This window comes from Xenopus laevis, chromosome 6L, assembly GCF_017654675.1.
Source record: "Xenopus laevis strain J_2021 chromosome 6L, Xenopus_laevis_v10.1, whole genome shotgun sequence".
Lineage (NCBI taxonomy): Eukaryota > Metazoa > Chordata > Amphibia > Anura > Pipidae > Xenopus > Xenopus laevis.
In genome coordinates this window covers 17,567,545-17,590,579 of record NC_054381.1, presented here as the reverse complement: position 1 = coordinate 17,590,579, position 23,035 = coordinate 17,567,545, and the positions used below count along the sequence as shown (strand labels likewise).

The 23,035-nt window shown below is 41.8% G+C and overlaps 1 protein-coding gene across 4 annotated transcripts in view; it reads left to right on the top strand.

Moving 5' to 3' along the window:
• LOC108718748 (disco-interacting protein 2 homolog C) overlaps positions 1-23,035 on the top strand; it is a 278,249-nt gene that overhangs the window by 230,873 nt on the left and 24,341 nt on the right. For 2 of the 4 annotated variants that reach the window (XM_041565806.1, XM_041565808.1), the window contains 9 exons: positions 3,840-3,851; positions 4,306-4,386; positions 5,343-5,466; positions 5,689-5,810; positions 10,733-10,844; positions 12,883-12,992; positions 15,967-16,097; positions 16,697-16,865; positions 18,831-19,001. In XM_041565806.1, coding sequence (XP_041421740.1) covers positions 3,840-3,851; positions 4,306-4,386; positions 5,343-5,466; positions 5,689-5,810; positions 10,733-10,844; positions 12,883-12,992; positions 15,967-16,097; positions 16,697-16,865; positions 18,831-19,001 — 1,032 coding nt within the window. The remainder of the gene's footprint in view (positions 1-3,839; positions 3,852-4,305; positions 4,387-5,342; positions 5,467-5,688; positions 5,811-10,732; positions 10,845-12,882; positions 12,993-15,966; positions 16,098-16,696; positions 16,866-18,830; positions 19,002-23,035) is intronic. The other 2 variants (XM_041565809.1, XM_041565807.1) reach the window with 1 other exon arrangement.

Below are 23,035 nucleotides of genomic sequence, written 5' to 3'. Positions count from 1 at the left end.
TCCCCAGTATTCCAGGAACTAAAGAAGACTATTTGATCAGGTCTATACATTGCTGCATCTTTAAGGTGCAGCTATATATAGACCCGATCAAATAGTCTTCTTTAGTTCCTGGAATACTGGGGAAAGCAAAGACATGTTTATCCAAATTCTCACTTTTCTTGATTTTCAACCTGGACTTAAAAGAATGTAAAAGAACTTTAAAGGAAAAGAAAGCTTCAGTCACTGGTGGGTTCCAAATGTTAGGCACCCCCCAGTAATTGCAATCACTTACCTGATACCCCAGGCCAGTGCTACTGTTAGCAGAAAACTGCATTAAAAGTGATACTCTTCTTCTGCTTCTTTTTTCTTCAAAATCCTGCGTGTGCACCCATGTGAAGAAAGAAGAAGCAGGAAGAGGACTGCTCTGTGATTGAAGCTTTCCTTCTTCTTTAAGGAATATCTAAAAAAGCAAATTTGCAATAATCCATGATCTCATCCAAACTGGCCTTCAGGCTAGGAGGGATAATTCTTTTTATTATTAATGATAATAATAATAATGTTACTTTCTGTAGGAGCTTTCTGACCTTAATTCTAAAAAGTTCCTTCATCCCCTAAAACAGTGCATATCAAAACTGGCCACCATGAACCCTTCCCCCACTCCCCCCCCAGAATATTTACCCCTGGTTTATATTTTTGGCATGCAGGGTTTAATACTGGGTATTCCACTAGCAGAACAGCCAGACATAACTAAAATGACACATGGTTAAAGTTTAGTAAGCGTCTGCATGGGTTTCCTGCTGTGGATTATATATATTTAGATCATGCTACAGTATAATAGAACAATAAATGTAAGAGCCAGAAGCCCGGCCCGGAACTGTGACAAGTTAATGGTTTCTGGAGAGAGCTCCTGCAGACTTCTGTGCATCAGTCAAATGCTTAAATGGAATGTTTTATCCGAGAAACTACCTTTCTAATGACTGAGATTCATTTCATGGGCTTGATTCAGAAAATGGATGACAAGTATTAATCCCTTTTAATATACCCCATGCAGGTTTTGCACTGGCACCGATGTTCTGATCTTGGTGTCTCACCTAAACCAATAGTCAGTCTAGTATATTGGAACACCTGTGTTGCTTTATCTTTATCTTATCTACAAGTTATGAGCAAACTATGCCCCCCTTGAGGGTCAACTTTTGGTCTGGGCCCCTTTAGACCATTAAAAGGTTGCTTATATAGGAAAACATTGATGTATCAGCCATAGCTACTAGAATATCCAGGACAGCAAATATGTTTTCACCCCAAATTCATTCTAGTTGATCTTAACGCTGGACTACAGGTGTAACCAGGGGAATAAATAGGCTTTCATCCTCCTAATCTCACGCTAACTGGCCTTCAAGCTTCACCCCCCCCCCCCAAAAAAAAACCAAGATGTCCAGCCCCACATATTGGCAACCACAGGCCTACAACATCAGACCACACTAAACAGAGCACAGGGTCACACCCATATTAACTCTTGTAATGGAATTATAACACAATAGGAGATTTGTGGGCAGTGATATAAACATTTTGACAAGATGATAATCATAACAAAAAACCTTTATACTACTGGGCACCCTAGCAGCCAATGAGATTGACGTGTCTACTTAACAAAGAGTTTACTTCCTCTGTCTTGTTAGAATGACTTAGTTATGTTGATGTGAATAAAATTGGAGATAAAGGCAACAAACCAGATCTTAGGCATACGTGTACCTACCATTTATAACATACTGGAGTCTTCTCTGTACAGTGTGTCAATTATAGGACTTGCATTTATTGATTTATTTAGGACTTAATGTCTGCGCCAATGAATCTAGTACCACTGATGGCCAAAGTGCAGAAAACAGCCATAAAATAAAAAATGTTGGCAGGATAAACCCAAAGACTGAACATACAGGCAAGCAAGAGGCAGAGAAGAACCAGAAAGGACTCTGTGGGGTTTATGTAGTAACACAGGCAAAGTTTCCTCAAGTCTATTAACTTCATTCATTATTTTAATTGCATTAGAGCAGGGAAAGCTAACTGTGCGCTGTCTGTTATTAATAAATGAAAGCTTCGCCACTTTAATTCTTAATCCCCACATGTCAATTTCTTCCAAAGAACTGTCAAAATAATAAGTCATCATTAATAGATTTAAGTCTAATCATCTGCTTCTTTTGCATGCCTTGGGCTTAGGTCAAGTGGAGTTAGGTCTATCTGATCTTTTTTTGGCAATGAGTCTGAATGAGTCACAGTTCTGTGCAGTGGAAAACAGAGAAGAGACGATTCCAGACAACCTTGCTAGACGGGCCAAGTACATATTAGCATATGAGTGCTTGTCATATTCAGCAGCGACACTGAGCAGCAACCTTAGCTTAGTGAAATCAAGATAATGACACGAGAATATTGATAGAGCACAGAATTCAAAGCCATCTCTTCCTTGTGTCTTGTTTGTCTGTACTATAATGGAGCTTGGAAAAGGTTTGCATATGTATAGGACTATGTGCAAAGTCTATGTGACCACTATCTTCTGCAGAGTAATTACCAAGGGTGTCTGACTCCAAAAATACTGTACTTCTGCCTTTGGAAGGTAGACAGCCCTGCTCATTAGAGTGGATCATCTTGAAGGAAAAGGGGGTAAAGGTCAGGAGTCAGCAAAGTGAGAGATGTGGCACTGAGTGTTGCATGTAGAAGGTGGCAATGGCATACAGTGTATTATGAAAGAATCCTAGGTTGGATAAGGGTAAGCATCCCTGTGGTTTGACAGACTGTTTAAAGGCAGAGTGATTGAGAGAAAACTTGGAGCATGGGAGGGAATACCAGAAAAAGGGTTCAATTCTTCAAAAGTATTGAGTGTCTGTAGGTCAAAATGTAATGGTTGGGTTGTTGAGGAGCAGAAGAGTGCAATAAGCAGTTTGGTGGGTACTTGGAGATTGGTTCAGAGATGTAGGGGGGGGCAGGGTTCTCAACTGCTTTGAATGTCAGGGTTATTAGTCTAAAAGGAAACAGAATCCAAAATAGGGTTTGGCAGAAGAAGAGCAGTTGGTGAGGTGTATGAGACCGGCTCTTTCATATACTATGGACTCACTGGAGTGGTGGAAGTCAATCAGCAATACCATTATAGTGTTTTATCAATGTTAAACAATGTTCTACACAGGTCTGGACTGAGAATCAAAATAGGCCCTGGCATTCAGATACACAGTGGCCCAAACAGCCCCCACAGGCTCACTAAATAGTGACTGCCAATGGGCACTTACTGCAGCTCCTCTGGCATTTGACAGAACCTTCAGATTGCCAATCCAGGCCTGGTTCCAAATCCCGGTTCCTCCTTATGAAATTCCTGATATTTCAGCCTGGAAGTAACCAGTCTGTTCAAGAACCAAGATTTTTTGGAGACTGGCATTCTAAAATTGGTTGGGACGAGATGAATTAAGCATTCAGTGTGGCATTAACTAAACGTGGGCACTTTTTTTGCAAGATTCCTTAAATGTTTAGTCATTTTCCAAGTCAAAGCCTTAATATTATGGGACTTTAAATCTCAAGAAGACGGAAGGCAGGTTCTTCTCCCGTATCATACTGCTTTGTCAGTTGAACAAGTTAAAGTTTAAATGATTGAATCCTACAAGTTGTAAATGTATTTAACCGTACACAGAGATGGGCATCTTGGCATCCTTCTCAATATTCAGTAATGGCATGCTATAAATATATATATATATAATGTGCCATCTGAATATTTGCTGATAAGAACTGTGCAAGTATGGAATCAAATGACTGTTCTGTGTATGTTCTTTACCCTAACGGCTAAGAGCATTTTTTTCTGTTGCTTTCACCACTTACAAATGGAGGTGTTACGTCAGGTGAGACATTTCTATATATCTCTCTAGGACAGGGATCCCCAACCTTTTGAACCAGTGAGCAACATTCAGAAGTAAAAGGAGTTGGGGAGCAACACTAGCATGAAAAACGTTCCTGGGGCGCCAAATACGTGCTTTGATTGGCCATTTAGGAACTCCTATGTGGATTTTCAACCTACATTGAGGTTCTGTTTGGCAGTACACCTGGTTTTTATGCAGCCAAAATGTGCATCCAAGCCTGGAATTCAAAAATAAACACCTGCTTTGAGGCCACTGAGAGCAACATCCAAGGGGTTGGAGAGCAACATGTTGCTCACGAGCTACTGGTTGGGGATCACTGCTCTAGGATATAATGAGAATATAGTAACAGCCACTTGATATTAGAGCACGAGCACGTTCTGTTCTCACATCTTTATTAATATATTAATTGTACTCTCCTTTTTCTCCTCACAATAAGTTCCTGTTCCTGTCTGAGGTTCTGCAGTGGCGAGCGCAAACCACACCTGACCATGTGCTTTATACTCTACTAAATTCAAGGGTAAGTCGTTGCATCCATTGCTATCTACAAGGCACTTCAGTGGTGACGGGTGGACAGAGCCATGTTGTTTTCTGGATGGCAGTTGTGGGTAGTAATGGGCGAATCTGACCTGTTTCGCTTTGTCAAAGGTTTGTGAAACGGTGAAAATTCACCGAAATGCATTGTAGTCTACGGGGCAGATTTACTAAAGGGTGTATTGTCGTCAGTGACCACTTCACGCACTTCGCACCACTTCGCCAGGCTAATTCACTAAAATGCGAAACAGCTTCCTGGGCGGCGAATGCTGGCGACTGTTCGTTAGCGATACTTCTTCGTTGCAGGCATTCAATAGCGAAGAATCGCTAGCGTTCGTTTATTCTTAGCAAAAAGTCGCTAGTGATCTTACGCTTAGGTCAATTTGAATAGGCTGGTACATTAAAGTTGTATGGACGTCTTTATTAGAAATGTTGGTGCAAATGCTTGGAGTGGCCACTTTTCATTACAAATGTCCAAGGAACCTTAATAAAGACAAGAGAGATCACATAATGCCGTAGACTTGAGCCCACTGTAAAATGAATGTTCCACGGCCCTCACGTGGGGGAAAATGTTCACACAAAAAAGTTCAAGTCAGGACTTTTGCAGGCAATCCGGCTTAAAAAAAGGAAAAGTCTCCAGGGTTTTTTCAACTTTAGTATTAGGGTGGGTTATGGACTTAAATGCTGGGACACCAATTTGAAATGTAAAAAAATGCATAAATCAGTTGACCTACTTGGTGGGTGAGATGAGAAAATGCCAAGTTCCTCTGTAGAATGGGAGTAATGGTTGACATCTCCTAAATTCTGCTACATGGTTCAAGGCATACTCAGTGACTCACAATAGGACCTTCCCTTGGCTGAAATCACAATGTTCCTGCAATGTATTAACAACTTCATTCTTTGCACTAAACATGACTAAGACGAATCTTTTTTTATCTACAGGGAACAATAGCCAACTCTCTAACATGTAGCCAGCTGCATAAGCGAGCAGAGAAGATTGCGGTCATGCTCATGGAAAGGGGGCATTTACAGGACGGAGACCATGTTGCTCTGGTTTATCCTCCAGGTAAGCACGCTTTTACACAGCAGCTTCTTGGTGACTGCCAACTCATAGAACTGTGAGACACTCAAATATAAGACTATGGGTGGTAACAGACATTTCACTGCCAGGCCCTTGGCCAAACTGTTTGCATCTCCCAGTGAAATCGTTTGCATTGGCATGATTAGCAGAAGGCTGACATGCTCCATCCTGATTGGGTGCTGATTTTCTGATCTGTCTTTCATGCAGGAATAGACCTGATCGCAGCGTTTTACGGCTGCCTGTACGCTGGCTGTGTGCCAATAACTGTTCGACCCCCACATCCGCAAAATATAGCAACTACGTTGCCCACAGTGAAGATGATCGTAGAGGTAAGGGGGAATAAGTCAGCCACTGGAAGCTGGAGGGTCTTTATTTTTTGTCTGTGAATGAGTCTATTGGACAAGTCATGTCAGATCTATCCTTCTCCAGCTTTTGTGAGCCAAGTTTAGTGACCAAAACATTGGTACTCTACAAATAGAGGCCCCTGCTATAACAATGTGCTTCTCCAAGGAGTTTAGGGGGGTAATTTACCAGTCCCCTGGGCACAAGTGCAAGAGCATTAAGGGGTGCTAGAGTATCTACGGAGCACTTGTGTCTAGGGGTGTTCTGCCTTTTGAATGGAGTGTCAATCATAGAGAAGGAGGAGCATCCAAAGCCTTGTCCTTACTGTCTGCCCTAGAGCCAGTGATATGGACAGGACCCCAATGTGGGCTGAGCCTCCTGCCTCTCCGTATTTGTATGTCTGAGTTACGCACAAGGTCTGGGACTGGTAAGCGGCAGGAGGGAAGACACTACTTCTCTCACCGGCCTCTTTTAAATGAAGCTCTGCCTAACTCAATTCCAGGTGCAGTCTGACGGTCTTTGCGCTCCGCAACGGAGCACAGATGCCTGAGGCTTTTGCACAATGCCCTGTGCAGCGGGAAAAGTGCAAAAAAATGGCAGATTGTGGATAGGTCATTATACACAATTGATCTACATTATCTGCTTAAATAAAGCACTGAGGACCCACCAGAGAACCTGAGACCTTTTTTTTACAACAATTAGATGTAGAGACAGTACTTAAAGGGACCCTGTCATCGGAAAACATGTTTTTTTCAGTTAATAGTGCTATTCCAGCAGAATTCTGCACTGAAATCCATTTCTCAAAAGAGCAAACAGATTTTTTTATATTCAATTTTGAAATCTGACATGGGGCTAGACATTTTGTCAATTTCCCCAGCTGTGCCCAGTCATGTGACTTGTGCCTGCACTTTAAGAGAGAAATGCTTTCTGGCAGGCTGCTGTTTTTCCTTCTCAATGTAACTGAATGTGTCTCAGTGAGACATGGGTTTTTACTATTGAGTGTTGTTCTTAGATTTACCAGGCAGCTGTTATCTTGTGTTAGGGAGCTGTTATCTGGTTACCTTCCCATTGTTCTTTTGTTTGGCTGCTGTGAGGGAAAAGGGAGGGGGTGATATCACTCCAACTTGCAGTACAGCAGTAAAGAGTGACTGAAGTTTATCAGAGCACAAGTCACAGAGGTTCCGCCTAAATATTGGGAAGGGGTTTTTTACAGTGAGAGCTGTGAAGATGTGGAATTCTCTCCCTGAATCAGTGGTACAGGCTGATACATTAGATAGCTTTAAGAAGGGGTTGGATGGCTTTTTAGCAAGTGAGGGAATACAGGGTTATGGGAGATAGCTCATAGTACAAGTTGATCCAGGGACTAGTCCGATTGCCATTTTGGAGTCAGGAAGGAATTTTTCCCCCTCTAAATTGGAGAGGCTTCAGATGGGTTTTTTTTGCCTTCCTCTGGATCAACTGGCAGATAGGTAGTTAATAAAAAAAAAAAAAAAGTTGAACTCGATGGAAATGTGTCTTTTTTCAACCTTACTTACTATGTTACTATGTTACATGACTGGGGGCAGCTGGGAAACTGACAATATGTCTAGCCCCATGTCAGATTTCAAAATTGAATATAAAAAAATCTGTTTGCTCTTTTGAGAAATGGATTTCAGTGCAGCAATATTAACTGATTCATTTTGAAAAAAAAATTTTTTTCCCACGACAGTATCCCTTTAATGGATAATAGACCCGTGGTGGAAATAAGAAGAGACAGGAATGGTCCTTGATGGGACACTAGGGCTCGGACCCACTGGAAGATTCTCTCTGGCTACAACTTTCAAACAAAACTTCCTGTAAAATCCACTATGCAGTTTTGGAAAGTTCTTTGGGTATTTTTTCATGTTTGTTGCAAGATTTGTTCTGCTGCTACGACACATTGGCTTGAAATGAAAAGCACAACCAGCAGAAAGAGAACTATTGCTATTTAAAGGCCACTGGGCAAAGCTCACCATCTCAGACCTTGGGCATTGCTATCAGTTGAGAAGGCTGCCAAGAGGGATGTATTGTTACAGTCAGGTTTAGCTGCTGCCGTGTCAGTACTTTACGGGATGGATGACATTGCATTGAAGAGAGAGCTCTTTACTGTGAAAGCAGCAATTCTCTTTTACCAGCCGCTCATTGGCCAGCATATTAAATAATTAATAACTGAACAAACAGTTTGGATGCATTATTAAGTAGGAAACGTGTGTGTGCTAACAAGAGTGTTGGTTCAAACATACAATAAGAGAGAGAGATTCGGATTTCTTTGTCCCCTACTTGCAAAATGGCCTTTTAGTTCTAAACAGGCATTTTAATCTGTATTATCAATTTTTAACTCAAGTCAACAGTCTTTACAGAACAAGCTACACCAATACCAAACAATAAGATTAGGTGGTGGACCACATTGGGCAAATATCTTCTTGTTTGGTGAGTAGATCTAGTGTTGTAAGAGGTAACCAACTAGAGTCACTGGTGGTGCCTAACAAAGTGGCACCCCCAGTGATTCTACCTTTCCTTCTCATTCCTAGACATGGAAAATATTCATCCATAGCAGTTTCCATTTACACATATCACCATTGTTTGTGCGTGCATCTTTTTGGCATCTTCACCCAGAGGTTAAATACCCGTAATGGTAAAGATGAAATCAAATGAATAAAGCACTAACTGCAACTTTCTCCCAGATGGATTAAGTGTGCCGAATAAATCTCACGCTTTTAAGGGAACATCAATTAAGACTTTGCCTCCTAATTGATGCTTAATTTTAAATCAGACGCGGCCGATATTAAGTAGCGCCCTCCCAAAATAATAATAATGTCTCTGCCCTTTGTGTGTTGCATAAGGATATTCAGTGCATTTCATGTCTGAAGTCTTTGCATCTGTTTCTAGAAAGATGCTGTTAATTAGTGGGTAATTAGTGTTAAGTTCTTGTATTTACGCTCTTATCATATTGTAAAGCCTTATTTAAACATCAAGCAGCTTGTTGTATTACACAGTAAATGTTCTAATGGTGTACAGCCCCACAGGCTGCTTGTGACTGATCCAATTCCCATGGCCTGTTGGTGTTCCAGCTATTGCAAACATCCCCTCCATCTTCTTTAGAATTTTACGTTGTTCTTCATATACACTGGTTTCCTTGGTTATGCCCAGCTTCATTCACTATAAGGTTTCCATTTATGATGTTGGTTTAAAGGAGCTGTGTATCTTCTCCACAACTGATAGGCCAGGCCAATACCCCCTAATGGTAACACTGAGACACGAATGCCATGGCCAATAAGACTGTGCTATCCATATAGCAGTAGTTTTAATGCTGGGAATCTGGAAAATGACTTGAACCAGTTTAATAGAGTTCCATGTAGACCACTGATACTCAACCAAAATGTTGCTCACACATCTCCTCCCTGTGGCCCCATGTAGGTGTTTATTTTTGAATTCCAGGATTGGAGGCAAGTTTTTGTTGCATAAACCAAGGACTGGTTCAGTCGGAAACGCGTCAGGCAATGATGAAGTTACATGCTTTTATGTAATCTTTTTCTAATGGCTATATAATAAAGGAAGAAGGTGCGGTCCAACCTTTTTCTTTGGTTGCATAAAAAACCATTTGTGCTGCCAGACAGAGCCTCTTGTAGGTTGCCGGTTCACCACAGCGCTTTTTTTTGTGCCACCCAGGAATATTTTTGAGCTTGCGTTGCGTTGGAGAGTGTCAGATGGGAGCAAACAAGGACTAGGGGTAGGTGGAAGACCCTTTAATAGGTACCTGCCCAGTACTCCCCTATTGTTGTTCCCTAGTCATGTGCCTCTTCTGCCTACCCCTAGTTCCGGCTCTGCTTCCCAGTTTTATGAAAGCTAGGCTACGAGACAAAAAGGGGGCCATGTGCAAGGTGAAAGGCAGATTGCAAAGTGCAAAAAAAAACAGCAGCAATCCACCATCCCCCTTATGCCCCCTACTCATCCCAGTAGAGGTGCATAAAGGCCACATTAGGGATTTGTAGTTGCCGCCAGCTCTATGGCAAGCGGTAAGGACAGGGCTGCCCACAGAAGCTGCACTTTCCACCTTATTTATCAGATACAAGGTGCAGCGCACTGCCAGACTCTCTAGGTGAGCACCATAGGGTGCACCCCCTTAGTGCTCTTGCAATTCTGCTGTAAATACATATTTCCATATGAAACTGAATTATACACTGATGGGCTTCCAAGTGCAGACATTCAGCATGACAGTTTTGCTGCAGTGGACAGGTTATACAGAGCTAGCTCCTTCTTTTTTTCATGCTCTCATAAACACTCCATTAAGCGTGTAATGGAAAGAATTCTCCAGCCCAAATGGACTTCGGTGCAAATTGTAAAAAGGGAACCATGGTGCGCACATAAATAGGCAATCTGAGAAAATGGGCAGTTTGGGTAAAATACACAAAGCAAACGAGTGATAAAGGTAGTTAACGCCAGGCCTAAGTAGTGCTTTGGTAAATAGGTCCCTACTTATTATGCAGCCTGGCTTAGTAGCTTTGACTGAATGTGTCTAATGTTCCTCTTATTCCTGCACTTAAACGGGGATTTTGCAACAGCCTTTTTTGTGTCAAGTCAGCATGGGCCTCATCTGTGTTTAACCCACATTGTAGCTGAAACCACAGTGTACCGGAATGTTGAAATGCTTGAAAATAGGGCCACAGGGGTCTGTAACACAGAATTTGTCTTAATTTTTGCTTTCAGTTATATTTCGGTATGTTGTAGATAGATAAAAAATCCCATGAACAACATTTGTCACCTCCAAAACCCAGTGCTGCAAAGGAATGAGAACATTAAAGATTCATCCTAATCCAGCAAACAGAATGCGATGGAAGCCCAGGCCCGCACATCTGATAATTTACCTGTTGTCTTTTTATTTTATACTTAGGTGAGTCGGTCTGCCTGTCTCATGACCACTCAGCTTATATGTAAACTGCTACGGTCGAGAGAAGCAGCTGCTGCCGTAGACGTCAGAACGTGGCCTCCGATTCTGGACACTGGTGAGGACTTCACTCTACTGTAAAATACTGCAACGAACATCCTTAGATAAAGTCACAAGACTATCATGTTTGATATATAGCAGTGTATGAGCAGGGCCAGAGTGGGGCATCTATATCGAAGTAGACAATCACAGCAGACATGGCAGAAAAAAAATCCTCTTATGCTTAACCTTCTGTGCTCCTGCCCACCGCACCAGACAATGGTCAAGAATTAGGAAAAAATGGAGGAACCAGAGGAGCAGAGCTATGCTGCAAAAATGTATTTGTAATGTACCACACTACGGGGCAAATTCACTAAGATGCGAAGTTGCGCCAGGCGTAACTTCGCCGCACTTCGCCAGGCGTAGTTTCGCCAGCGCTCCGCAAATTCACTAAAATCAGAAGTTGCACTCAGGGGTAGCATAAGGTTGCGAAGTTGCGCTAGCGTTGATTCGCTATGTAAAGCGAAGTTACGCTAGCGAAGGCTAATTTGCATATGGCGCCAAATTCAAATTTCAATGGAGGAATACGTATCAGCACTACAAATGCCTAGAAAACCTTCAAATCAGCAAATAAAAATTTTATTTTGCAATACACATGTGCCCACTGTATAGGTAAGTTGCCATGAGTCAGGAAATGTAGGGGGGAAGGAGGGGAGCCCCAAAAAAAAATTTTGATCTTTTTCAGCCTATCACCCATAATGTAGAAAACACGCCAGCGTTTTTTGGGACTTAGAAAAAATTTTGACTTTTTTTGAAACAATCCCTATCTACTCTATTCGTTAGTGAATTTGCGCAGTAACGAAAATGCCAAACGCTAGCGAATTAACGCTAGCGTTCGGCGCTACGGCGCTTAGTGAATTTGCCCCTACATGTTTCTGGCCCTTTTTCAAGTGGGGATTTACATTCTATCCGGTGGGAAGGGATTTAGGAGAGATTAGTCGCCCGAAGAAGATGCGATTTGTCGCTGGGCGACTAATCTCCCCAAGTAGCCACGTGTAGCCTTAGATGTAGAGATGGAAGCTCCATATCCGTCTCCCTAGGGCTCCTAAGAACGAAGACAAATGGTGCTATTTATTGATTTGTTGCGGCTACAAAACACCAGAAAATACCCTACTATAGGTAATACTGACAACTGTCTCTGCAAAAACACTCAAGCTGTATTTACAAAAACGCCTTCTTACGCATTTTTCAGCGCGTGCATGATTTGAATGTTTTAGCATCACCCATCTTGTGTCATTTACAACTTCCCTAGTATTGTCTACAACTTCTAATTCAAATGACGACAAAGGTTTAGGAAACAAAGGTCTATAGTCTTCATGGCCCCTGTTATTACTCCTGGAATTGTGATATTCAACAGCAATTCCAGGAATAATTAGGACAGTTATCCCAACGCCTTGCCCTAACTTGGAGTGAAATTCCAAGAGTACAGGTATAGGATCCGTTATCCGGAAACCCATTACCCAGAAAGCTCTGAATTATGGAAAGGTCGTCTCCCATAGACTCCATTTCATCCAAATAATCCAAATTTTTAAAAATGATTTCCATTTTCTCTGTAATAAAACAGTAGCTTGTAATTGATCCAAATAAGATATAATTAATCCTTATTGGAAGCAAAACCAGCCTATTGGGTTTATTTAATGTTTACATGGTTTTCCAGATGAAAATCCAAATTACAGAACAATCCATCATTCAGAAAACCCGAGGTCCTGAGCATTCAGGATAACAGGTCCCTTGTACTTGTATATAAGAGAGCAAATTGGCTTTCTCCTCAAAATTAAATATAACTGGCCAATGGGCTGGGGCGCTCTTCAACTGTTCTAAGACAGTGGTTCTCAAAACCTCCAACATGAAGTAGGAGAAAAATTCCTTTTTGCTCTAGTAGATAGTCCCGATAGTTCAGTTTGAAGGTCATTTAGGGTGAAATTAAGGGTGAATACTGCCATAGTTATTCTTGAAATTATATCTGTGTTTGGCCATCAAAGGGGTTCTGAATCCCAAATCACTGATATTGATGGGAATAAAGTGCGGTGTATTTCAGTTGTGATTTGTCTTTTTAGATGATTTGCCAAAGAAAAGACCATCCCAAATCTACAAACCGTCTGACCCAGAAATATTGGCTTACCTTGATTTTAGCGTGTCTACAACTGGAATGCTTGCTGGGGTGAAGGTACGTCCTACTCTTTGCTTAGTCTTTGCTACAATAAGTAAAAGATGGTCTCCCGGTTATGGTCAGGAAAGAGTTTAGGGTAGGGCACAAAGACTGTTTTACCCGGAGTCTTTGGGTTGGTAAATCTAAATAAAAGCACAACATTAGGGATATTCAGTCATTAGCCCCTCAGACTCTGTTGAACCTCTGTCCCGGAATCCCACTGACAGCTGGAGAGGCCACAGGTTGGATGTGCCTAATTTATCAATTATTCCTCCATTATATGGAGACCCCAGGCTTTTTGCATCTCTTTAACTCCAACCTTGTTTTCAGTTGTCTTTTACTGTCGAAAGCTTGGGTTATTCTATGTTTTTTTAACCATCCAGGCCAACCTTGACTTCCCAGTTTCCAGAGACCTTTCTGTAATTTGTTGTTTGTGCCGGATACTAATCAGTTTAAATTTATCTTATGCTGATTATTTCCTATCCTATAATTCCCTAGGATTAGTTTTGTTACATTAATACAAGACTTGTTTGTGTCTTGGTTTCTTAACTTAAGGGGGTGGGGTTTAATAAGGTCAAACAAAACAGTTTGGCATATTTAATGTAAACTAAGTAAAAAAAATTTAGACAACTGTCTCTCTAAAAGTTATTGTAAAGTTGGTCCTCTCTTTGCTGCTAAAACCCTCAACTCCTGCCTCCAGCCACTACACTTCCACTAGATGTTGGAACATTGTTGGTGGAAATTGCTTCCATTCCACCACAAGAACATTATTGAGTTTGGACAGTGATGTTGGTGATCAGGTCCGACTCCATGTTACAATTTATCCCACAGGTATTCAGTTGGATTGAGGTCAGGCCAGTGAAATTCTTACACTCAATTCTCCTTGGACATTACTTTGTGCATGAGGTCTTTATCCTGCTGAAAAAGAAAAAGGCCTTCCCCAAACTGTTGCCACAATCTAAGAAGTTAAGAATTCCATTTTATGATGCAGTGGCACTTGTGTTGGCAATGTTGGCTGTGGTTTAATATAGCCAATGCCAACAATTAGAAGAGGTGTCTGGATACTTGGACTTATAGGGCCTTATTTATCAAAGTGTGAATTTGTCTTACTTTTTTTAAGAAAAAAAGTCCAACCAAACTGGAATCCATGAATGGACAATATTTATTTTCTAAAAAATCACGATTTTATCGGATCGGGAAACTTCCAAATAGGATAGGGACCTCTCCTATTGACTTATATACAACCTCGGCAGGTCTGAGATGCAGGATAATCGGATTCAGACTTTTTCCATTCTAAGGGTTTAATAAATCTCCAAAAAATTGAGTTTTTTTCTACTAAAAATTCAGATTTTATAGTTAATAAAACTCAATTTTTTTCAAGTTTTTGGCATTCAGACTTTAATAAATAACCCCATAGTGTAGACTCTACACCAGTGGTCCCCAATCAGTGGCTCACAAGCAACATGTTGCTCTCCAACTCCTTGGATGGTGCTCTCAGTGGCCTCAAAGCAGGTGCTTATTTTTGAATTCCAGGCAAGTTTTTGTTGCATATAAACCAGGTTTACTGCCAAATAGAGTCTCCTGTAGGCTGAAAGTCCATATAGAGGATACGTTATTTCATGCTTGTGTTATGAATGTGGCTCTTGGGTGAAAAAAGTTATGGACGCCTGTTCTACAGATTAGTGCAACTAGAGTTATAGGAGCGCATATCTGATAGTACACTATTGATCTCAGTAACAAGAGGGATTTGGCTCAGGACAGCCCAAATTTCTTCTGGAATAACCATGACTGCATTTGTATTTCTTATTCCTATCCATGGATGACAATGCTGATCATTGTTTCAGAAGTTGCAGTGGCTATAAACACACACTGCTTTGGCCAGGTGTTAAAAATTAGATTTAAAAAAATGCAATTATTATGAACACATAAGAAGCTTATGTGCTGGAGCCAAGTTTTTATCTTCAGTTCATTTGGAATCGATGTGAAATCTGCACCCAAGCTCAATGCGTGATTTCTGCCTGGTGCTATTAACAACTGGTGGCAGCCGTGACTCCCAAACCCCTGTGAATTTCTCATTAGATTAGTTTGCTATTTGCCAGTTTCTCGGGGAAAAGAAAATAGTGTTCGCCGTGATGTAGTTAAAGTCACTTTGCTTTCTTTGGAGATAAGAGTTGCCGAACAGTGCCAGCCCTGAAATTATTTGCATTAATACAAGTCGCTGATGTAATGATGTAATGATGTAATGATGTAATGATGTAATGGTGCGGAGAACAGGGAACGGGTATTTTGCTTACAGTCTGTCTGTATTTTTATTTTTTCTTTGGCACAGGGATGTAAATGCCCGGACTGTTTTTATAGCCTTATTGTTGTTTGATTTATGGCTTGTACAGCCATTTATTTACAAATGTCTATGCTGATGGCAGATAAGATTCTATGAAATAGAAAAAAAGTTGACAATACTTTTATCTGCTTTTCTCTTCCTAATGGTGGCCATACACGGGCAGATAAAGCTGCCGATATCGGTTGTTTGGACCGATTTGACAGCTTATCTGCCCGTGTATGGGGGCTTCCGACGGGTCTTCCCGATCGATATCTGGCCACGATATGGATTTTTACCCGACCGACCCGTCGGAGCCGCTTGGCGCATCATAATTCGATCGTTCGGCCATACGGCCGAACGCTCGAATTACCCCCGATATAGCCACGCAGTTTAGTGGCATATCGGGGAAAGATCGCCAAACGAGCTCTTTCATCCATACCAGCTGTAAAAGCCTTTCATCTACAATGACTGTTTCATGAGCTCAGTGTCCTCATCAGTACTCGAGCGTTAACAAGTCATTTCCCAAAAATAAATACTCAAATCTTTTTGATGTTGACCACATTGTAATCCTTGGTTGAATAACAAAGAGCTAATTAATAATCATAACCCAAACAATACAGAGCACATAGGTTTTTTTTGGAACCTTCCTTAGATCTGTTCTCTATCTTGCAGATGTCCCATGCAGCCACTAGTGCCTTTTGTCGTTCTATAAAACTTCAATGTGAGCTGTATCCATCTAGAGAGGTTGCTATATGTCTGGATCCTTATTGTGGCCTGGGGTTTGTCCTTTGGTGCCTCTGCAGGTAAGTTTGGGACTTCTGAAACCTTTTACCCCATCGTTGGCTGATTGGGTGCTTGATGCTCTTACCAGTTTGAGAAGAAAATGACTACTTTGTGAGTGGGTGACTGGGCTATTAATACAGTGGTACTCCAGTCACATCCAGTGGAGCAATTAATGTATTCTTTCCAGGACATACTCAACAACTAGCTTCATAGTATTAATATTTAAATGTGCATCCCTACAGACAGCATTAGTCCATGTTTCATGGTGGTTGAGGGGAGCAAACTGAGTTTAGTTTTAAGTTAACTTGAGTTATAGAGCAGTAACGGTTGGGTTTGTTTTGTACAATTCCTCCTTTAATCAGCTCTGCAGAAAAATTCTTGTTCCCTATGAAGAAGAGATAACCATGATTATTTATGGAAGGAATTGGTATCTGTGCTGCCGCTCTGCAGTAATGGAGCTTAGCTATGCTTATCAGATGGCTAGAAGATATGATATAAATATATATATATATATTTCCAGGGTATATAGAATGCTGTATAGTAACTTCCGCAATGGTAAATGTATGAACGTTTGTGGTGGGACGACCGGCGCATGCTAATATATCTCATGTCTTTACAGCGTGTATTCAGGACACCAGTCTATTCTGATTCCTCCCTCAGAGCTGGAACTCAATCCTGCCTTGTGGCTCCTGGCTGTCAGTCAGTACAAAGTGAGAGACACATTCTGTTCCTACTCAGTCATGGAGCTTTGCACCAAGGGACTTGGCTTACAGACTGAATCCCTGAAGGTAACGTGTTTCATCACTTCTAATTGCAATGGGGCCCATTCCAATTCTACTGTACTTCTAAATAATGGTGGATCGTTTGTGATAATATATCCAGTCTTCATAAAACAGCATACATCAACTGGGTATTTCATTTACCTTTTCATTATATGCCCCGTTTGTGTTTAACCAACTCAAAGCCCTTCCTTGCTGAGAAGCGCAGATTAAATATTAACCTGGACACGTAAATAATATGTCATGGGCAGCCTGGCCCCTAATAGTTGGTGCTGTAGAATTTGCATTCTGTTGCAGGCAAGCAGGTGAGTGATTATGTAAGAATAATCTTGAAGCCAATCAAAGCAGAAGAAATCAACTGCTCAAACATCAAAAGAGACAACTGACTCTGCAGGAAGATGAACAAAATGTGCATTAGGGTCACCTGGCGACATATGGCCTCTTCTTCAGGTGACTAATCTCCACGTAATGCCTTCCCGCTGGCAGGGATTTTAATTCAACAGCGGGATGGCACTCGGAGCACTTTGTTTTCCGAAGTCACCCAAAGTTCGGAAACTTCGGGTGAGTGCAGAAAATGAACCGCTCCAAGTGCCATCTCGCTGGCGATTTACATTCTAGCCAGGGGGAAGGCATTGCGGGGAGATTAGTCGCTGAAGAAGAGACAATTTGTTGATGGGCGACTAATCTCACCGAATCTCCACGCGTGTCTCTGCCCTAAGTCCCTCTGCATTAAGCTACTTTCCGATATCTAACGTTTGGTTTGAGGTCAGTAGAAATGTAAGGAATAAGTGGTACTACAGAATGATTTCATTCTTAAAAAAAGTTGTTATTAGGTGTACTTCTCTCCGCTTTCACTCAGATGTATAGGGCTTGGTACCTTGGTTAATCACAGATAATTTAAGCTTCTTTTGCAGGCTGAAGCCTTAGTTGAATGACCCAGTGGTAACCCTTAGACCTGGGTCACACTAGAAGATGAGTAACTGCTGCTTGTAGACAGATAAAAATAGGTCTCATTGTTTTAAGTTGGAACATAATAAAGAGTCCAGTTGTAGCCAACTGCAAGAAGCAGCTACTTTGAAGAATGTCTTAATGGAGAAGTTCTTCCATGTTCCTCCTTAAATATTAAATACATTATTATTTGTATTTCCAACTGTAAATATGGTCTTGGGAGCTTTGTTAATTTTTACCCACCCTTGTCTTGGCTGGACACCTCTAGAAATGCAACCACAGGCCTGCATATAACCTAAAATATATCTTAAAAACCTAAGATTATCAGATATGCCATGTCAACTGGTGGTCTTGAGACGTGGTGACCCACATCATCACTGATGCTTTTAATCATACTCATTAATGCTGCACATCCAATAGCAAGAGAGCCTCTCTGTTTCTATAAAGACACATGTTCCTCAACATTATTATGTAATTTTAGGAAGCCTTTAAGGTGTGTAGTTATGACTCATGTTGAATGCAACCAATGAGAGCAGGTAAAATGGGTCAGTGATTCCCAGATTGAGTGTGCAACTAGAAAAAAGTTAGGTTGAGGAACTCACAAGTAAACTGTTATTTGGGAAAGAGGTTTACGTAGGACTTAAGGAGGCCATAGACGCACCGATAATATCCTATGAAAGAATTTTCGTACGATATTTGGTGTGTGTATGGTGGGAATCAAGCCCACTGATATCGGAAGAAGACTTGGATATTGGTCGGCTTGTCGATCGGGCTGAACTGGAAATTTTGATCGGTAGCCTTTGAAGGCACCCAAACATCAGCCATTGTTAGTTCTGAATCTTTAGATACACATAGAATTCTGTTGTTTCTATCTGTATATCTGACGATTGAGCTCTACACGTGTGTATTGAAACAAACACTCTTTCTTGGAAAGATCTTTTCCAAGAAAGATCGGAATTGTTACGTCTATGGCCACCTTTGGGATATTGATAATTATTACAGCATTATATTTTCTGTTTCTTACAGGCAAGGGGGCTGGACCTGTCCAGGGTACGGACCTGCGTTGTGGTGGCCGAGGAACGTCCTAGAATATCTCTCACCCAGTCTTTCTCAAAGTTATTCAAAGACTTGGGTCTCCATCCAAGGGCTGTAAGCACATCGTTTGGCTGCCGAGTTAACTTAGCCATATGTTTGCAGGTAAGGTCCTTATCAGATTGATGGATTCATTGAAGAGGAGTGAGAGATTTAATGCAGTCACTAATATGGGAATAACAAAACCAGCTAAGTCTTTTCTCCACATAAATGCATCACTATAACTCTTTCAGCTTGGTGCCACCTGCTGTACCTGCCCACCATATTAATTCATTGTTAAAATTAAATTAGAGCAGCCCGTGTTTACTTAAACTTGTTGTAATTCACATATGTAAATCTTCAAATTCCTTATCCTTGATAATAGTTTTGACCACAATACTTTGTGTGTATGTGGAACAGACCACCGGGAAAACAACTTAATTCCAATTCCATTCTGCACAAGAGCAACTTAAAGGTTAGGCACAAATTGGAATTCATTTGCCTGCAGCTCTTTAGATGTTTCCCCCTACTTTAATACTACTTCAGGTGGACATTTCAAAACATTGTGCTGATAATATCAAGACTACCAGATTTGGCGCCCAATTGTTTTTTACAAACAGAGACAAGAAGCTGTCGTTGATGATTCCAGAATTTGCTGTTGCAGAATCATTAGTTTCAGTGTCCAATGTTACAAATGTGTAATGAAAATGTTAAGTTTCAGATCAGTGTAATGACCAGCATGGAAAGAGCATCAGGGAACAGACAGCACAATGCAGCCCTGTATTTAAAGAACAATGAAATATTAAAACACTTGGGTTGTTGGTATGGGAAGTGTGGCACCACCACTTTCTTACATCTCCTAGGGCTTCCTTGTATGGACTAAAAGATATAGCAATTATTGGAAGTAAAAAAAAAGTTAAGGCACATCCAACCACCTCATATCCATGCTAGGAATCCCTGGAACATGGAAGAAATGGTGGCACCATGCTACACGTGCCTATACCCTAGACCAGTTCATTTTTTACACTTTGGTACATTTGGGGCATTGGTACACTTCGGAAAACGAAGCGCTCCGAGTGCCATCATGGTGATTTCGATTCTAGCCGGGAGGAAGGCAGTTTGGGGACTAATCACCCCCAGTGTGCCCCTGCCCTTATGTTTTTTCACATAGGTGCAGCCAATCAATGTTGTAAATAACTTTATTTAGAGGCTGAAACAGAAAAATAATGTTAGGTTGAAGGAGCACATCATTAAATGCCGCTCATACCTTTATCCTTGTGTAGACGATTGGGGGGAGTTCAGGTGGAGCGCCCATAGTTTCAGGTAGGGAGCAGATCTGGGTCGGCTGTTTTTTTTTCTGGTGTCCCGCTGGCCCAGTCCAACCCTGATGGAACAGCCATTTGTATTAAACAAGCAAATGTATTTGTCAGGTTCCACTTGTGACCATCAGTCTAGGAACCTTGTTTAGGGCGTCAGTTAAAGTTTTCTGCTCATTGTCCCCCCCCCCCCTTTTTTTTAGCCAATTCCAAGAAATCCAGTGGAGTAAATCGGAATTTTACGATTGATATTTAATTATAATGTAAATGTCAGTGGTGTTCCGCTCGCCAGTTTGAGTAGGTTACATTTATTTTCCATGGGTTATTTTGCCAGGGGTTGAAGGTAGCGTTTTGGAGCCTGTCGGGGTCCCTTTAGCTCTGAAGTGCTTATTGATCTGTGTGGCACTTACAGAATTGAGTGTGCTGTTACTTCATTCCTATATCCCCATGCTTGCACTTCACCTTCCTTCTCTCGCTCTCCATTCTTTAATGTGCCGTTTTTCTCAATGGGAAACGTATTTGATACATTGTACTTAACACACACGTTTAAATAAGTCATAGGACACATTCGACATCACTTAGCACTCAAAATATGTTTCATATGTTATTTGAGTGTTTTTTATACAGTAAATACATTTTGTATTGTGATGGGTGCAATGGCATGGGTACATTTATTTTTCATTGCAGTTGTATTGTTATTCTGTATAGAGAGCTTTCTGTGCCTCTAAGGCAGTGGTGTCAGGGCCTCTTTTAAGGCTTAAAGGAGAATTCAACCCCCCCCAACTAATAAAAACCCCTACCCTCCATAGTCCCTCCCCCGCACAGGTGTTAAAACTTGTAAATGCCCCAGATCCTGTAATTACCCCTCATTGCAGAGTCAGCGCAGCGGAGCTCACAGGTGCCATCCTCAGCACTTCAGTAATCTTGGGAAAGTAAGCGCTGCATCAGCAGTCTTCCACTTTGTGATAACTATGTGAGCTCCGCTGCACTGACTCTGCAATGAGGGGTAATTACAGGATTAGGGGCATTTACAGGTGTTAAAGGAGCCTAACTGCCGACCCCCCCCCCAGGGAAATGCCCCTAACTTTTAACTTACCCCTCGGCGCAGATTCAGGCATTGGAGTTCACTGCAGCCATCTTCCGGGTGGACGGAAATTGCAGAAGAGCCGGAAGAAGACAAGACCCGGAAGATGGCTGCGTGGAACTCCGATGCCTGAATCTGCGCCGAGGGGTAAGTAAAAAGTTAGGGGCATTTCCCCGGGGCGGCAGCTATGCTGGGCCGAGGAGGGAGGGGGGGTCAACATGGGGTGGGGGGTAGGTTTTTTTTGCTAAAGGGTTGACTTGTCCTTTAACACCTGTGCAGGGGGAGGGGGGACTATGGAGGGTAGGGGTTTTTATTCATTGGGGGGGTTGAATTCTCCTTTAAGGGTGGTGGCAAATGGGGAGATTAGTCGCCTGTGACAAATCTTTGCTACTGCCGATTACTAATCTCCCCGAATTCCTTCCCACTGTCAAGAATGTGAATCGCCCGCAGGGTGGCACAAGTGTCACTTTGGTTTTTCGAAGTTGCCTGAAGTTTCCTCACTTCGGGCGCCTTTGGAAAACCGAAGCGGCACGTATGCCATCCTGATGGCGATTCTTGACAGTGGGAAGGCATTTCCCCATGTGCCACCACCCTAATGTGTTCAGGGTCCCCCTTATCATCTTAACATTGTTGTGAACAGATGTTGGAACCTTATTTGTGGGATTTGCTTCCTTTCAGCCTATTTGGTTATGTGGGAAAGTCAAGTCACAAACACAAATAAGTAAAATTAATGGCTAAAATCTTAGAATTCATAAAATATCTAGCAGAAAGGGACAAGGTTTCACACTAGTGAAGTGTAGACCAGCCTAAAACCCACGGGACCCAATTTCGGGTTTGGGTCAGCTGCGGATTTGGAGCAGTCATGTCAACTGTAATAAACATATTTTTTTTGATCCACGACCATTTTGTCTATGATATGCTGGTTGGGAGGTACCAGAATTATTCCACTTGTGGCCCATACTTTTTGTTTTGGTACATCTGACATCCTTAAAGGAGAAGGAATAGCATTTTATAATTGGGGTGCCAAAAGTTAGGCTTACCTGACACCCCAGGCCGGTGCTCCGATCAACAGAAAACCGCACCAGCCCAGGGTTCTTCTAGCGAGCACCACATAGAGATCCTCTTCCTGCTTCATCGGTTTTCAAATTTCCCGGGGCAGACGCATGCGCAGTAGAGCGAAATAGCTCGCATGCACAACTGCAAGGAGACCCGAAGAAGCAGGAAGAGGGTCTCTCCATGGTGGTCGTTAGAAGAACCCCGGGCTGGTGCAGTTTTCTGCTGATGTCAGGTAAGTTAAAGTATTCATTTAGGGGTGCTTAACTTTTGTCACCCCCAAGTGTAATACGCTATTCCTTCTCCTTTAAAGCATGCAGCAGAGAGATAAAGATTTGTGGAGCCTCTTCCTCCCCAGACAGTTCAGTTGCACTGCAGTCAATGTCTATTGCTTGAAGATACCGATGTTATAGGCCTATTGCCTCTATGGTATCCAAGTTCTGAGACTGAATTACTTTCACCATTCCAAGTCATTGCACCCTGTTACCATTCCAACCATTCAAAGACTTTTCTCCCATTTGTTTTTGTTTCACAGTTTGTATATTTGACATTGTTTCTTTTTGTTTTTTTTTATTCCCTGCTTCTGGCGTTTTCCTTCTCCTCCCCTGCGTTCCTATTTTTTTCTGTTTTGTACCCCCTTCCCTGTTCTTTATTTACATACTCCCTTATGCACCTTCACTCATCCTATTGCTATTCCTGCAACTATA